Source organism: Cicer arietinum, chromosome 4 (assembly GCF_000331145.2).
Source record: "Cicer arietinum cultivar CDC Frontier isolate Library 1 chromosome 4, Cicar.CDCFrontier_v2.0, whole genome shotgun sequence".
In the NCBI taxonomy this organism is placed as follows: Eukaryota; Viridiplantae; Streptophyta; class Magnoliopsida; order Fabales; family Fabaceae; genus Cicer; species Cicer arietinum.
Genome location: NC_021163.2, coordinates 54,738,917 through 54,755,623, shown reverse-complemented (window position 1 = coordinate 54,755,623; position 16,707 = coordinate 54,738,917). Strand labels below are relative to the sequence as shown.

The 16,707-nt window shown below is 29.5% G+C and overlaps 2 protein-coding genes, 1 long non-coding RNA gene and 1 pseudogene across 4 annotated transcripts; 2 read left to right on the top strand and 2 right to left on the bottom strand.

Moving 5' to 3' along the window:
- The first annotated feature begins 212 nt into the window (after positions 1 to 212).
- On the top strand, positions 213 to 1,600 carry LOC101511027 (uncharacterized; annotated as a pseudogene).
- A 147-nt stretch (positions 1,601 to 1,747) lies between these two features.
- On the bottom strand, positions 1,748 to 4,132 carry LOC101511332 (transcription factor ABORTED MICROSPORES-like). Its single transcript, XM_073367089.1, has 6 exons — positions 3,983 to 4,132; positions 3,692 to 3,871; positions 3,394 to 3,621; positions 2,290 to 3,201; positions 2,039 to 2,215; positions 1,748 to 1,966 (listed from the first exon to the last, which is right to left on the bottom strand). Exons 4-6 carry the CDS (start codon positions 3,130 to 3,132, stop codon positions 1,925 to 1,927), a joined length of 1,062 nt encoding a protein of 353 aa, XP_073223190.1. The 5' UTR covers positions 3,133 to 3,201; positions 3,394 to 3,621; positions 3,692 to 3,871; positions 3,983 to 4,132; the 3' UTR covers positions 1,748 to 1,924.
- A 2,262-nt stretch (positions 4,133 to 6,394) lies between these two features.
- On the top strand, positions 6,395 to 11,398 carry LOC101511659 (probable ubiquitin-conjugating enzyme E2 23). Of its 2 annotated transcripts, XM_027334065.2 has the most exons (7): positions 6,395 to 6,547; positions 8,824 to 9,276; positions 9,418 to 9,484; positions 9,590 to 9,729; positions 9,896 to 10,207; positions 10,477 to 10,762; positions 10,850 to 11,398. In XM_027334065.2, the coding sequence occupies exons 1-6, from the start codon at positions 6,536 to 6,538 to the stop codon at positions 10,726 to 10,728; spliced, it is 1,236 nt and encodes a 411-aa protein (XP_027189866.1). In that variant the 5' UTR covers positions 6,395 to 6,535; the 3' UTR covers positions 10,729 to 10,762; positions 10,850 to 11,398. The 2 variants fall into 2 exon arrangements, with proteins under 2 accessions (XP_027189866.1, XP_027189865.1); XM_027334064.2 differs by having other exon boundaries at positions 10,477 to 11,398.
- Positions 11,399 to 13,551: 2,153 nt separating this feature from the next.
- LOC113786205 (uncharacterized) lies at positions 13,552 to 14,063 on the bottom strand. Its single transcript, XR_003472367.2, has 3 exons — positions 13,877 to 14,063; positions 13,752 to 13,785; positions 13,552 to 13,598 (listed from the first exon to the last, which is right to left on the bottom strand). It is a non-coding gene; the product is annotated as an uncharacterized lncRNA (long non-coding RNA).
- Between the last annotated feature and the right edge of the window lie 2,644 nt (positions 14,064 to 16,707).

Here is a 16,707-nt window from a genome sequence, read left to right as displayed (position 1 = left end):
AATAATATTTATTCATGGATTATATTTTCTATATTTGTTTTAAAGTAAAGAAAAAAAAATTAATTCTTCTTTTAAAACAATAACGTAATGTGGCGGTATGTGAACGAGACAGATGGACACGACGGTGAAATAATCTGTTAAATTATTTGCTCGTACGTTGTCGGATATGTCGCGACACAAATGCCACTCACGATTGAGAGTGAGTAATATGGTCATCATTTTATTTTTTGAATTGTATTTAACTTAAATACCTTTTCAGTTATTGTACTTTTTTCTATACTATATGATCGAGATCTCAACCTTATATTAAAACAACATATTGTAGCCTGCAGCTCCTTCATATTGAGACAATTCATTGCACAAATCTCGGAATAACAAGCAACACCAATTTTATAATTCAAATGATGGAGGGTAATGTGGCAGCAAAGAAGACAAACTAATTGATGACTTATAAGGTTTTGTGATTGCCAACACTTGGAAGACATGCCAATTATATTCATCGTGCACCTCAAACTCATTTCACTATCATAGCATCTTGCAGAATATCACATGCAATTAATAAATATCATTCACACATTCACAAAGTTGGGTAGACATGTTACCACCTTACATATTCAAAGAAAAATTCATGCATGTACCACATGTTGTATACCGTGATTAACAAGTGTCGCATGTTTTATTGTCTTATTATATGAATTTAATTTTTTATCAATCAATATCAAGATTGGCTATCTCTTATATAAAGATAGAGTTAAAGACTTGGTTACATCACACAAACATTGAGCTAGCTTTACAATTATCTTAGAAAAAATAAAGAACAAACAACAAATTAAAATAGCAAAATATGTCAAATAAGTACCATGTTCGCTCAAACAGTTTTCCTTCAGAGTCTCATCCCAACTCCACTAGAATACAACAAGATCTATTTAAAATCAAGACCTGGGAATCCACATCTGATTAAATTATTATTGGCCTTTCATTTCTTGAAGATTTGTACGTCTCATTGAAAGATCTTCTCAGTATGTCATCAACATCAAAAGTCATTTCTCACCAAGGTGAGAAATTTGTAGAAGAGTTGTTGGATGGTTCAGTCAGAATTTTGGATATATGTGGCATCACTAGAGACACCATATTACAAATCAAAGAAAATGTTGAAGCGCTTCATTCTTCTCTTAGAAAGAGAAAGTGAAATTCAAGCATTGAAACAAGTCTATACAAATATGACTTCTTCCCAAAAAAAATGGAAAAAAGAATGTCACAAAGTTGATCACGTCTTTGAAACAAATAGAAAATAAATTTGGAGCATCAACAATTTTGAATGAAGAACAAGAACTTGTTGATGTAAAAAGAGTTATTAGAGAAGTCATCAAAGTCAAAGTCAACCAAATGGTTGAGAGGGGCAAAGTTGATGAATAAAAGTGTAACATCATGTGAGGACAATTTTAAGAGTTTCAATGAATTGAAGTGTATGGAAGCAATTTTGAACACCCATTTATGAGAAGGTTCTAATGTTTTAAAAACTTTGGAGAATGTCATTGAAAGGATGGAAAATGGTTTGGAGAATGTATTCAAACATGTTGGAGATCGAAGACAACATTTTATTAGGGTTTTTATAAAACTATGTAACTTTTACATTTAAATTTTTATTTTGTAAAAATTATGCTATGTAACTTTTACAAAATCGCAGTTCATGGTTTTGTCGATCCTAACATAAACTTAAACATATATCATTTCATTCTAATTCTTGTTCTTCGATTAGAAGAAGAAAAACACAATGGGTAGTTGATCATTCTGTGCCATCATCATTCTGAAGCAGCAAGAAGAAGAATAATCAATATGAAGCAGCAATGTGGAGTAGTTGATCATTATGTGCCATCTTCTTTTCATCACTATTCCATCTATTCCTCGTCAGCTCTATAAGTGATTATCTTACATCTTCAGCCTCAACTATCTCACTCTCCTTTTTCTGTTTTTCATCATTTTTAATTATTAATTAGATACCATATCATATACATAAATGAATTGTTCTTGTATTTACCTCTACTTTAAAGACATTTGACACAAGACCCTTGTGACTGGTCACTGTGGCATGTAATACATCCATGCCTAAACTATTCAATGCTTCCATCAATTTCACAAACCCACCAGCCCTATGCTCACAGAACACCTTCACAAAATACTCATTCCCATCTATCTGAGCCACTTCCACTTGTGCCTGCAATATGTTTCATTTCACTCATTAACCACAATACAACACAACACATTTTATTATAACTTAGTTTATGTTACCTCCATCTGCTGTGTCTGCTTCTCATTACCATTCCCAACAACATGATAACCATGTTCTGCTTTTCTAACATTTTTATTATCTGCTTCAACTTGAATACCATTCACATATTGATTATTAATCACACAGTTACTTTCAGTTGTTGTGTCTGAATTTTCTTCAAGATCATCTTGTAGCTCTTTCACTTGTTTCTGCAAATCCTTCACATACTCAATAGCATCACCAAGAATCGAAGCTCTATCTAGCTTTGATATTCTTGGAACCAATGAACGAAGGTTATATAACCTATCATTCAGTTTCTTCCTTCTCTTTCTCTCTGCTACAAGGTTCTTTGATTGGTTTCCTTTCCCATTTCTTCTCCTATATTTTCCATCCTCCTCTTCTTCATTTTGATCACTGCAATCTGACATGGAATCTGATCTACCAACAACATGTTTCATCAAATCCTTCTCTTCTTCTTCTTGATTCTTTTTTGAGTCTAATGGATTCACAAACACATACTGCTCTTCTGTCATCAAGCTTTTATGCTCATGTTCCTCTTCTGTATTGGGTTTTACAAGATTGTTGTTGCTGTTTTCATGATCATGAAAGAATGAACCTTGGCCTTGGTATGAAAAGGTTTCATCATTTCTCATTCTGTTGTTTTGTTGATTGTAATTGTAATTGTAATTGTAATTGAATTGTTGCATGAAGTTCATTACAGATATGTGATCATGAGGTGGAAGACTCAAACTATCTGATGGATGGAAATGATTGTTTGTTTTATTGTTTCCATCATTTTCATCACATACAACTTGATTTGATTGCATGTTGCTCATTGAATTGAAGCCAATTGAGTTATTCATCCCTTCTTGATCAACCAACACAATGCACTGTGATGTGATAAAATCTAGTACCTGTTGATCTTCACCAACCTATTTATACACAAATAAAGTTATTACTAGTATCTTTATTTATAGTTCAATTATAAACTATATAGCACCGACATTTTCCATCGAAGACATGTTCGGTATTTGTGTTAGACTATCAGTGTTGTGTTGGTGTCTTTAGCAGTGTTTACTCTCTAAAGAGTGAATGAAAAATTAACATTTATAAGGGGACATTACTTGTTTAGTTACAAACAGCTCAACTAGTCCACCAGGCACTGGAATCAAAACATGGGTCCCATTAATTGTTTCCTGCAAAATTAGTACTCAATATCAATATATATGAAATTAGCTTATAAAAGGTGAAATTCATTTTATTAATTACTTGCTTGTAAAGTGTTTGGATCCAAGGTATTGGGATAGTTCAACCAATTGGGTTGGTTTGCTAATAGAGTTTGTGCATGAATCCTGTTCAAAGTCTCACAAAGTAAGAGTACAGGAGAATGTGTATATAGAGAATAAATGGATTAAAGCATACCCAGAATCTGTTGATATGGAAGTGTTAAGTTGTGAAAGAAGATCACAAGCCTTTATTCTTGAATGTGAAAACATTGTATCCCTGCATGAAGAAGAAGAAGAGACAGGGAAAATATGTTGTTCCCCGCCATTTTGGTTGCTTTCACTCCCACCACAACAACATCCCAACCACTCAAGATACCTATATATAATATATATACACATCAAAATTGGACTACTACAAGTTATATGATATATAGAAGAAAAAAGTGGAATCATTAATGTCATGTTATGTATTAATATATAATATAACCTTTGATCTTCACTTAATTTCTAGGAGACACAATAGTCCCATCCATTCAAACCAACAAGGGGTCTTAATCTCTCAGTTATGTTTTGCATCATGAAATTATTATTGTTCATATGTCACACTGCAATAATTAATAATATTCCAATTAATGTTGAAATTCACTAGCTACCTGACACAAATCATGTACAATCGTAAAATTTGTCAGATATATCAAAATGTTACATACATGTGATGTGAATGATAATATTGTAAAGAATATCAGATATATATATTAATGTACTATGCATTTTTGAAAAACTCACATGCATCAGAATTTCTTCTTTGATCCTCCAATGGCAAGAGGCATGACTATGGCAAATTCCTTTGACAACAAGCAAAAAAAAAGCAAGAACAGAATTGATGAAAAAAATGGAACAAAAACTTAATTGATAGTAACAGGTAACTGTATGATCATCATCATACCAAAATTTGAATCATATGCATACATAATGAATATACAGCTTATGCAAAAAGTGAGAGGAGAAACTATGAATGCATTATATGCATGATGATACAAGATATCACAAGAATATATCACAATCAAGTACACATGTGACATGACAAATTCTTTTGAATTTCTATCTACCCTTTTTCTTATAAGCATGTAATTATATTTATATATGTAATTATTATATCTGTATTATTGTAGAGTTTGAAGTCTCTGCAAGAGTATCATCTAATGTAATATTGTAGATTTTGAAGTCTCTGCAACAATATCATCTTGTATACATGTAATTATAACTCCTATAATATTGTAGATTTTGAAGTCTCTACAAATATTAAATGTGTTGTCAAATTTTTTAAGGTAACCACAACTGCAGTCTAAAGTATAGATACGTGAAATATCTTATTTTGATTTATATATACAGTAAAGGCATTAGAGTAGTTGAAGTTAGAGAGATATTAGTATCAAAAACGAATGAACAACTTTAGCAAAGTAGTTAAGGTTTTGTGCGCCATCTTTGGATCATGCAATATATGCTATGCTCCTTCCATCTTATATATCTTAATTTCACTTCATTTCTTTTCTCATTTATCGTTTCTCTTCCCTAACAGAATCACATTAATTAATATTAATTATATTATATATTCTCTCTCTCATTTACTCTCTACACTTCACCTACCATAGTAACACCCTCCAATTTATATGCATATAAATGGGAGGGTGTTACTATGGTTGATAGTATAAAAGTGTTTTACATAAAGGGCAATTAACATTCATATTTTATTTTAGTGTTATGACATGTTATAATATTATTTCTTAAAAATGTGATGAAATATGGCAATTAAATTGAATTTTAAAAAATAAACAATTTAAAAAAAACACATATATATATATATATATATATATTATATTTTGTGAGTTTAAAAAAAATTTGCAATCTATTTTATTTGTTGATTAATCTGGACCTATACCAGGCCCAATACAACCAATGGGCTGCAAAGAGGCCTAGCCCAAATTGACGAAGCTTTCATTAAAATATATTATTAGAGTTTTCTAGTTTTCACAATTTCACCCCACCTATACCTCCAATTCTCTCATATACTTAAAAAGACTATTTTAACTTTTAGACTATAAAAAATAAAACAAAAATTTCTTCTTCCTTTTCACTCAAACATTCAAAATTTTAGTAAATTTCTTAATATGTTCCAAACCTCCGAAGTACAAGTTTTTTTTCGAACTTGTTGATTAATTTGAAACATTCAAAACGTAATTTTTAATTTTTCAAAAAAGTTCAAAGATTTTGAATAATATAAAACTTTTAAAATAAAAAATTTCAAAATTTAAAAATTTAATAATATTTTTTAAATAAAAAAATTTTGAAATAGAAAAAATTCCAAAATTGAAATAGGAAATTCTAAAAATTTAATAAATATTTATAATTTACATTTCAAAAATTTGGTTTAAAAACTTTCAAAAAAATCCATGTTTCAAAATTTTGAAAGATTCAAAATTATTTTACAAATACAATAAATGGAAGGGTGGGAAGTAGAAAATTCATATTATTATGAGTGTTTTTTCTCTCACCTCTTATGTTCTCAAATAAATAAAAATATAAATCTGAATTGGTTAAGCAAACACAATAAGTACAAAAACAAAATACCTCAAAAGCAAATTAATACTTATCTTAATATACACTTTTTTGGTAACCATATCAATATTACACATTTTTATATTTCTTTTATTTCAATCAAGTACATCAATTTTTCACATAAAATCATAAATTCTCTTTTAGTTGGGAAGTCATTGTAATCTAACAATTTGATTTTTTAGTATATCTATAAAATATTTGTACAAATTTAAATCTTTTGAATCTATAATTGAATTAATCTCCACTCAATTGTGCATAATCACCTATAAAGTTTTTTCACCCTTTTTCAATAATATGTGAACTTTGTTATGTTACATTTAGACTTTGTTATGTGGGCCATGGAGTGGAGTTCTCAAACCTCTCTTGGATTGGAAATATAACTGGCCTTAATAATGGTGATATTGAAGTTACTTGGGCTGATGGAATGGTATCAACGGTATGTTTATTTCATGCATTAACTTTTATATTTAATTATTTTTTACAAATTTGACCGAGGTTCTTATAATTATTTCAATAAAAAATCTTTAAAAACTACACAAATTTATAAAAAAAAAATGAAAGAATTTTATATTTCAATTTTGCTGATCTAAAATTACATAATAGGTATAAATATTTACAAACATAAATGAAGAACTTAACACTAAAAGAAATATAAAAGACTAACATGATAAAAAGAAAGTAAAAAATTAATTTATCATTTTCGTGTAACTTTCATGACCGCGCACGGGGATGTAATTAGTCAAATAATTATTATATATTTTTTCTTATTCTTTAGTGTGTATACAAAATTATTATATATTTTTTCTGATTCTTTAGTGTGTATACAAAGTTATTATAATGTCCGAGATCTTGAAATAATCTTTGGAGCGTCACAACAATCTTGAATAATTTTGAATGAGACTCTAGGTTGAAGTTGAAGATAAATTTGTTTGGCATAAAAGTTGATAAATACTTTTTAGAATCGTCCTTTTATTTTATATCATGCTACATTGGAGAATTACTCTTTAAATTTTTAGGAATTCAACTTGGAGCTAGTCCAAGAAAGATATATATTGTCTTTGTCTTTGAGAGGGAGAGTTGCTCTAATCAATTAAAAAGTCTTGACTAATATGCATCTTTAAGAGTGGATTGTGGAAAGAAAAACAGCCACGAGAGATGAAAGAAAACAATCATCACATGATCCTTTAACAAGAAAAGGACACTAAAGTTGAAGAAAAAATCACCATAATTGTCTAATAGAATACCTCTATGAGTTTTTTTACAATATATAGATATTTCACTCAAATACTTCATAATACACTTACATTTTCAAAGCAAACTAAGGTCACACACTATAAGGCAGACACTATAAGACAAAAGTATAAGGGAAATAAATAAAATTAAATATAAATTTAAAATATTTTTAAAATGACATTCATAATTAATTGTAATGTGTTAATATAGTATAAATGTTTTAAACGAAATATGAAAATGAAACTCATAATTGTAATTGTTGGATAAATTATCATTTTAGTTCTTAAAAGTATAAGATGCTATCATTTTAATTTTTGACGCAGTAAAAATTTCAAATTTATCCTCAAATTATCCCTTGAAATATATAACTTACTATCATAAAAGTCACTAAAAGATACAATTTAATGACAAAATAATTCATGATTGTTATAATGTCGTGAATGAAACTAACTAATAATTCGATGACTAATTTGAATTTTTTAATGTGTCAAGAATAAAATGATGACGTCTTATTCTTTCGACCACTAAAATTGTGGTTTATCCTTGATTCTATGGCCTCATAAGTCAATTTATCTAAAGATGCTGCCCAGTGGTTTTCATGATTAAGGCATGCAAGAAACTTGTTTTGACCATTAACAATGAAATCATTTTCCTTGCCACAAATAATTACATGTGAGTCATGGGACGGTTCTACTCCTTTGATTTTATGGCAAACAAAAACTTGCAAAAGTCGTTGAAGATATGTGCAGGACCAAAGTCGTCATGGAAATTGTGTTCACACCATACATCAAATATTATATAGCACAAATATTGATGAAGTATTTATCAAAATAACATAGCACGAGGGAAACCAATTAGACATTATAAATATTGTTCATCAGATACGCTGATTATTTTGCATCACACATGATCCCACGTGCCATGCAACCTTCTTTTTAATTGTCTTAATTTTTTTATTTTTTTATTTTTGTCAATTGTCCTAATTTAGAGAATCATATCTGCCACCATTCATCTTCATTTTCGGACTTTCCATCCAATGGTAGAGCTTGAACAAATATTTTGGAAGTATAAAAAAAATTAATTGGTAAATTAAATATAGTGTTTTATTAATATTAGAATTTTAGATTTTAAATTTGCAATGTAAATATACAATTTTTTTTGAAAATATAACTGCAAAAAGAGGATGAATTAAACTAAAAAGTTGCATATATTTATGAGAAACGTAGTTATGGATATAATATATTGATTTGATTCATATGTTTGAAGAAGAAAAATCTAAACCAAAAAGATAGTTAGTTTGTTTGAATTTTTATAATTTTTCTCACAAAATTAAATTCATACTAATGAATAACATGTTGATTTAGTAAAGTTTAATCAATAAATGCCTATGTTTTATGGTAGACATTCCATGGGCCAACTAGAGATGTTGGTTATAGTTATTATTAGCCTATTTCTTTAATTATGCAAGACTGCATGCAGGATATTAAGAGGGAAAATGCAAGCAACGTTACTTCTGAAGCAGAAGAGGATGTAGAGAATGACATTGGTAGGACCACAGCACTTTCTGTCCCCCTAGCAGCAATTCGATTTGTTACCAGACTTGCCACTGGAATATTCTCCAGGGCACAAAAGAACATAGATCCTGTTCACTTGCAGTCAAGCAGTGAAATTGAATGTCCGTCACCAGTAAATGTTTGTGAGTCCAGTTCTCGGGAATGTGTTGCCATTGATGGTGACAATTCGGGCAGCAAGAGTTGTAAAAATGAGGAAGCCTTTCTTCCAGAAGGATCCGATGTGGAAGCATCCGAGACACTGTGCAGCTTGAAGAATGAAAATGCTCCTGCAAGTTGCAACGATGATGCTTGCAGTTTGAAACATTTTGACATGGTTACAGATCCCTCAGACCATTATTTTATTGGTGCAAATGGACAGGTATTGTTACTGCCTTATTTCTAATCTCATGAAAAGTAGGGAAATGAAGAGGTAGTTGCATGTTTATTTTATGCTATATCATCCTTTGATGAATATTAACCAGGACACACGATCACTAAATGATGTTCACTCTACTTTCAGAGGAACAATCGAAAATGGTTTAAGAAGGTGCAACAAGATTGGGGTATACTACAAAATAACCTTCCTGGTCAGTGAACAATGATGATATATTTATTCATACCATCTAAGATTTGTATTGTGTTGTACTTATACACTCATTTCAATAAGTGTAAACAATTTAATATTTTGACAGAGGAAATCTTTGTACGAGTTTATGAGGATAGAATGGATCTTTTGAGAGCAGTTATTGTAGGGCCATTTGGGACCCCTTACCAAGATGGTTTGTTTTTCTTTGATTTTCACCTTCCTCCAGAGTATCCTGATGTTCCACCGGTAAGACATTATTTTGAAGCAACACTGATGTCTAATTTATTATATTTCCACCAAAAATTAGGAAGATGTTTAAATGTAAAGATTATATTCCAATTTAATAAATTTAGTTCACATGAATGTCTCTCATGTCTTTCTGTGTTCTTTGTCTGGGCCTCAAATGATGCAGTCAGCATACTATCATTCAGGTGGTTGGCGTATTAATCCTAATCTGTATGAGGAAGGGAAGGTTTGCCTTAGCCTTCTAAATACATGGACAGGCAGAGGAAATGAAGTTTGGGATCCAAAATCTTCTAGCATCCTTCAAGTTCTAGTTTCACTACAAGGGTTAGTACTCAACTCCAAGCCTTACTTCAATGAAGCTGGATATGATAAGCAGACTGGAACAGCCGAAGGAGAGAAGAATTCGTTGTCCTACAATGAGAATACATTTTTACTGAACTGCAAGACCATGATGTATCTTATGCGGAATCCCCCCAAGGTGATTATGAATCATGTTTAGATGTATCTTAACAAAGGGCATTTCAATGAAATTGGTCAATAAACCAATAATTATACATATTTCTTTTGGTAATACTTCATGTGTCAGGAAGTCTTCCATTCACTAAAAAAAATGTGCGAGGAAGTCTATAGCATCTCTACCATCCCATATCTGCATTCTAATGTCTAGATTTAATATTTTCAAGTATTTTTACTGAGACTTCTGTTGTGCAAATATTTGACTGGTTATCTTCCTCGTGAGTTGTGTAGGATTTTGAAGTGCTCATCAAAGAACATTTTAGGAAGCGTGGTCATAACATCCTAAAGGCTTGTGATGCATATATGAAAGGCTACTTGATTGGCTTCTTGACTAGAGATGCCTCTGTGAGTGACAATAGCAGCCCTAATTCAACCTCTGTTGGTTTCAAGTTGATCTTAGCCAAGATAGTGCCAAAGCTTTTCTTGTCACTTAGTGAGGTTGGAGCTGATTGTGAGGAATTTAAGCATTTGAAAGAATTGTAGCAAAGTAAATACATCACCTCCTTAAAATTTGAAGGTACCAACAAGTGTAAAGGTTCTCATGTGTCGTATGTGTTTTGATTTCTACAATTTCTGAATGTTTAATAGACCAATTCACTTCTAGGGGTTTGAAGGAAGAGATTTGGTGGCAAAAACCCTTTTGAGAGAAGCAACCACTGACAGAGCAGGCTGAATAGCCCTTTGATTATGATCACTTGTAGAGGGGAGGCAATGTTTTATGTTCCAAACTTTTATTTATTTTTTAATATCGAGACAGACAACCATCCAAAAAAGAAATTCTGGACAGAGGATGGGGGGTTGGATTTTCTCAGATGTTTGGTGATTAATGGTATTGCACTGATGGATCAAGTCATGTTTGTGCGGATTTGGTGAATTGAACTGAACAAATAACCAATTTTGTTTTTCTTCCTACTTCCCCCTTGCACCCACTCTTTACTCGTCCATCCTAATGGATTCTGCGCTCTTATTGGTGCGTTTTGGCATTTTTGCTTTCATTGTTTGGGAGTCCTGTGTTGTAACTTCTCTATTCCTGGATACTGTCATTTTTTATTGAAAAAAAATACAAAATACCAGTGTAACCGAAGTAGGACATGATCTAGGAGCACTCCACATGCTATAAATCCATTAATTCAATGACTGTTGAAAAGTGGTACTTAAGAATCTAGTAGGTGCTTTTTAAAACGCTAGTATGTTAAGTTGAAAAAGGCAGTCTTACTTTCTAATAGGTGCTTTTTACAATCTCATTTTTATTATCAGATCTCACTACATGCCTACCCAATTGAATCATCTGAACAAGAGAACTATGAACCAATATTATCCTCAAATTAATCTATTATAATATATTAAATAAGAATTCTAAATTCTATTTTTGACTATTTATCTTTATCTATGTTAGATACTCTAATATTCGTTAAATCAAAAATTATTATGTGACATATTTTCATTCAACTACAATTATCCACTCACAATTTCAGCTTCGATTTATCACTCAATGACTCATCAATACACTTAAATTACTCATCAAACATTTAATGTCAATAACTCATACAAAAAATAACAAATCATCCAATATCTTCAAAGCATTATAATGCAAGTTCCACTACTTGCACATATAAAGATCCATTTTTTTTTTTCAACCACGGTCTTGCATTTGGTTTAAGCAATGTTTTTATTTACAACTGAAATAACGTGTACCATTCAAATTTAATTTTTATTATTAATATAATATTATTTAATTAATGCTTTGGTTGTAAGAAGAGTTTACAAGCTTATTGGTGGGATTAGTATTATACTTACAAGCTTATTAGTATTATAAAATAATACTAATAACTATCTATCTTTTGTTTTTGTTGAGTGGGCTAATAATTAATTACATACATAAGAAGTAATAAACATTGATTACTATTATAAGATAATATTGATTTAGAGAAAATATTATTGTAATATTAATATATATTTTTCGTTTTGGGGAAGTAAATTAATATTTTGATAAAATCTAAATATAATAAATTAATTTATAAACTATAAATGATTAAAATTTTGTAAATTGCATTCTTTCAAGGCCATGTCGTGAGCTATTGGTCATATTTTGATGATTGTGATTTATTTGTTCAATTTACGGAGACAACTTTGTTGAAATATATTTTCAAATAAACTCAATAACTTTTACGATCATTTGTTCGAGTTTAATTGTCATATATAGTTTCAAAATCGTTATATGATAAATTTACTCAATAACTTTATTTTGTCACTGCTATTTATATTTTGAGAGAATGAAGGTTAAATTAGAGATGAAGTACTAGAGTGATGATGAGGAAATATTGTAATCCAGGAAAAAAACAAATTTTCAATAAAAAATTTCTCAAGATAATATGGAGATGAAAATAATATATAACAGAATAATTAGGCTAAGATAACATATTATGATTCTTGATTTAAGGTATTCAAAAGAGATAAATAAAGAAAAAAAAATCGAATAATATTGATGATAGAAATATATCAGTGTAAAAGTGATTTTAACTATAATATTATAATTTATGTTTTTATGATAACAAAAATAATAAGAACAATTATCTCTAACTATTTACTAAACTCTAATTGATGTTTTGGTGATAACAAAAATAATAAGAATAATTATACCAACTGAATCACGAAAGTAATCTCCACATTTTATTTTTCCTTAGTTTTTTTTTTGCATTTATTAACAATTAGATCTAAAATCTATTATCATAAATCATGAAATAGAACTTTAAAAAAATGAAATTTCATCAAATTTTAGACTAAAATTATGTTTAGGGACCAAAACTGAAGAAAAACAAAATAAGAATACCAGACTAATAAAATAAATAAGAAAGCTATGTTTACTAATAAAATAATTCATGATATAGCAAAAAGATATCTGACAATCTACCATCCAAATCAAAGCTTTAAAGTCAAAGAAAATATATTTGATAAATATATTTGATCGGCTAATCATAAAAAAATGCTACATGATACAATTTAACCGTTAAAAATTATGCATATTAAATAATAATAATAATAATAATATTTTGACGACAAAGTTAATTCATGATAGGGTCTTCAATTTTATTTATTAAGACGTATGATTTTGGTTGCGCCGTCACTTTTCACAACACGCAAATGAGTATTTCCAAATTGAGAATCATGTACTTCAGAGTTCCTTGGAGGAGGCTTAACGTGTATATACTGCTAGTTTTAAACAAATTGAGTCAAGACTTCATGTCTGTGAGTTATATAAATAATTCAAATATTGTAAAACTTAATAATAAAGCACGATAAACTTGCCTGAATTTGATTTGGTTTCTGTTGGCTTCCACTTCCATTATTCTTATCTAATAAAGTTAATAGATCAAACATAATTAATATCTTGTTGCTTTTATATAATAAAACATAAAAGTAAAAATAATTGTATCTTCACAAGGTAGATAATTAATACAACATTGAGCAAAGAATAAAAAAAAAGAAGCAGGAGATTAGGCTTTTACCCATTTGTGAGGTCGGGGGTGTAGAGAAAGAAAGCTGAAAAGAAAGACAAAGAAAGATTAGATAACAACGACAATACTGTTGAATAAGAAAACGACGAAAGAAGAAGAAGAAGAAGAAAACGAACCAGCAGCGATTTGAGAGAGATGAGTGCAAAATTGGAATGTTAATTAGGTTTTGGAAAAAATATAATTGGAAGGAAGGTTATATATAATGAAGAGAATAAAGGGTTGAGAAAGTTATAATTGGAAAGAATCTTCGTAATTTAATTCAAGATTTTATTTATTTTGGATGGTTGCCTGGTTGGTGTATCATGTTAAATATCACAACTGTCGAGATCGAGGTCACGCGAAGGAACGGCAGGAGTGAGTCTAAAGGGAGTATTGGGTCGGGTGCTTTTCTGAACCTTTCTATTTTTATTAGATTTTGGGAGGTGTGAACAGTTATTATTACGGGTGCACGTAGTAATCAGAATGTGTCTTTTTTTAATCGACTTTCCTCACAAAAAAACATGCGTTTAATACATACAAAAAAAAAGTAGCATGTGTTTTTAATTAACAAGAGATCACTGGGCCGGGTGCTTTTCTGGCCCTTTCTATTTTTATTGGATTTCAGTTATTGTTTCGGGGCGCACGTAATAATCTATTATTTATATCTTTAATCAAATTATAAATATAAAAAAGTTTTGAAGTTTAAAATTAAGTTTTTACGGTGTTTTATTTTAATTTTATAGATGTAAATTATTTTATAAGATAGTTTTTTATTTTATTTTGTATAAGATGTATTTAATAGGAGAGAAATTTATTTAAATAAAAAAACATGGAGTCGACCTAAGCCAAGTCATCCATGTTATAATATATATCAATTTGATTAAACAATTGAATAGATTCTTTTTGGAGGTTCATGTAAAACTTATTTAGCATGGACAAGTAAAAAATAATGTAAACTATAACTACACTTGAAAGAAAAACTAAAATTACTCCACACTTGTTTTTTTTTTTTTTTTTTTAAAGTAAAAGTATAATAAATGAATATTACATGGTTTTCAAATGATGCTGAGTTCATATCAAATCAATTAAAGATTTCATTTCACTCTAAACTGGGATATATGTCCAATTGGTTAAAACCCAACATCAAAAGCTTGAAGTATTTTTGACAATAACCCAAAATATAAAATGTAGGTGCCCCAAAGACTTACAACTATTAGTGCCCCATCTTTTTTAATACACCAATATTTTCTCAAAGTTTATATTTATGTTAGAATCCATGAAATGATATAGGTAATTTTACAATTAAAACTTATTAGATACTATAGCTTAGAAATTATACAAGTAGGATTAAATAAATTATATGGTGAAAGAGATCATAAACAATATAATAGTTATACCACAATATAATATTAGAATATAATTAATGCTTAAATTTGAAAACAAATTTAAGAATATAAAATCACTATTTTTTGGACTAAAAGTTATATGAAAAATATAGTAGGATATTGCATGCAAGAAAGTTGTGTTATGGAAGTATTGTAACCCAATTTTGTCCAAAAAAATAAACCTACTAGGATATTTTATTTTTTTTGTAAAATTATTTAATCTGTACATATAATAAAGGATACATAGAGATTTAGTGTACCTTATTTTTTCTATTAAAAATATTTTTATATATTTTTTTTAACTCCTCACATAATAGTTATTACTATTGTTTGAAGAAGAAGAAAAAAAAAGCAAAAGACAAAAGAGAAATGAATGTTTTATTTGGTACAACATAAATAAAATATATTAATGCAATAGAAAAATACAAGTCTCGTTAAATAAAATATGAAATTATAAAAATTAAACAATATAGTTCTAGAATCTAGCTTCGATTGGAAAATGTTGTCCATCAGTGTCACAAATAGTGTCCACCAATTATGCAAATCAGCGCTCTTCATGTGACATAAATCACGACTCAATAACTAATTATAAATCACGACTTAATAATTAGTTACGTGCATGAGCCATATGAAGAATGAAGACACGTTCTTTAAGAATTTAATCACCTATGACATAAATCTCTTAGAATTCAACTGAGAAATTGAGGTGAGAGAACAATAGAGAAGTAACACATGTTATACATATAAATTTTTGCAGTTTTATTAAGGGTAGTTTAGATATTTTAAACATTAATTTTTTAAATGAGGGGGTATAGGATTAATTGAGGAGGTACAAAAGCCAACTTTCCAACATAGGTATTAGTTGTGGAGAAGAGGGAGCAATGGGCCGCGGCAGATAGGCCCAATAAAATTAGGAGTTTTATACCAGGCACCCCCCCACTTTGACCTGCCACCCCCCAGTGATGCGTAAAAGACAATTTTACCCTCTATCACATATATAAAAACCAAAAAAAAATTTTACTCACACTTTTCACCAATTCATTCGAACATTTCAAACATTCGATTCAGAATCAACCTTACCTTCGAAGATCTCAAACATTCGAAACGCAAAAGTAAGTTCCCATTCGAATATTTGCAGTTTTTGAAAATTTCGAAATGCATTTGTATGATTCAATTCCAGAAGTTTCGAAAGTTTCCTTGAATATAAAACCTTCGAAATGCAATCCTCGAACTTTTGGAAATCTTCGAAACGAGAAACTTTCGAAAGTTTCTTGAATTGAAATCTTCGAAATGCAATGCCAGGTGAAACTTTCGAAAGTTCTGGGAAAGTTTCGAAACGCTTGTTCGAAAGTTTGGATCTGGGAAATGTTCGAAACCCAGTTTCGAAAGTTTGAATCTGGGAAATGTTCGAAACCCAGTTTCGAAGGTTTGAACTGGGAAATGTTCGAAACGGCCTTTTATGTATTATTTTAAATTTTTTGAAACGAATTTGTTAATATTATTTATATATTATTTATATATTATTTATATATTGTTACATTGATTTTTTATTGTTTATAATTCTTTTTAATATTTATATATTT

Coding starts and splice junctions, on each gene's coding strand:
- LOC101511332 (XM_073367089.1), bottom strand. CDS start 3,132: ATGAATAACTCAATTGGCTTCAATTCAATGAGCAACATGCAATCAAAT. Junction 2,216..2,289: donor AGCAGACACAGCAGATGGAG/GTAACATAAACT, acceptor AACATATTGCAG/GCACAAGTGGAAGTGGCTCA. Junction 1,967..2,038: donor CAAATGTCTTTAAAGTAGAG/GTAAATACAAGA, acceptor GATGAAAAACAG/AAAAAGGAGAGTGAGATAGT.
- LOC101511659 (XM_027334065.2), top strand. Junction 9,485..9,589: donor ACTACAAAATAACCTTCCTG/GTCAGTGAACAA, acceptor ATATTTTGACAG/AGGAAATCTTTGTACGAGTT. Junction 9,730..9,895: donor AGTATCCTGATGTTCCACCG/GTAAGACATTAT, acceptor CAAATGATGCAG/TCAGCATACTATCATTCAGG.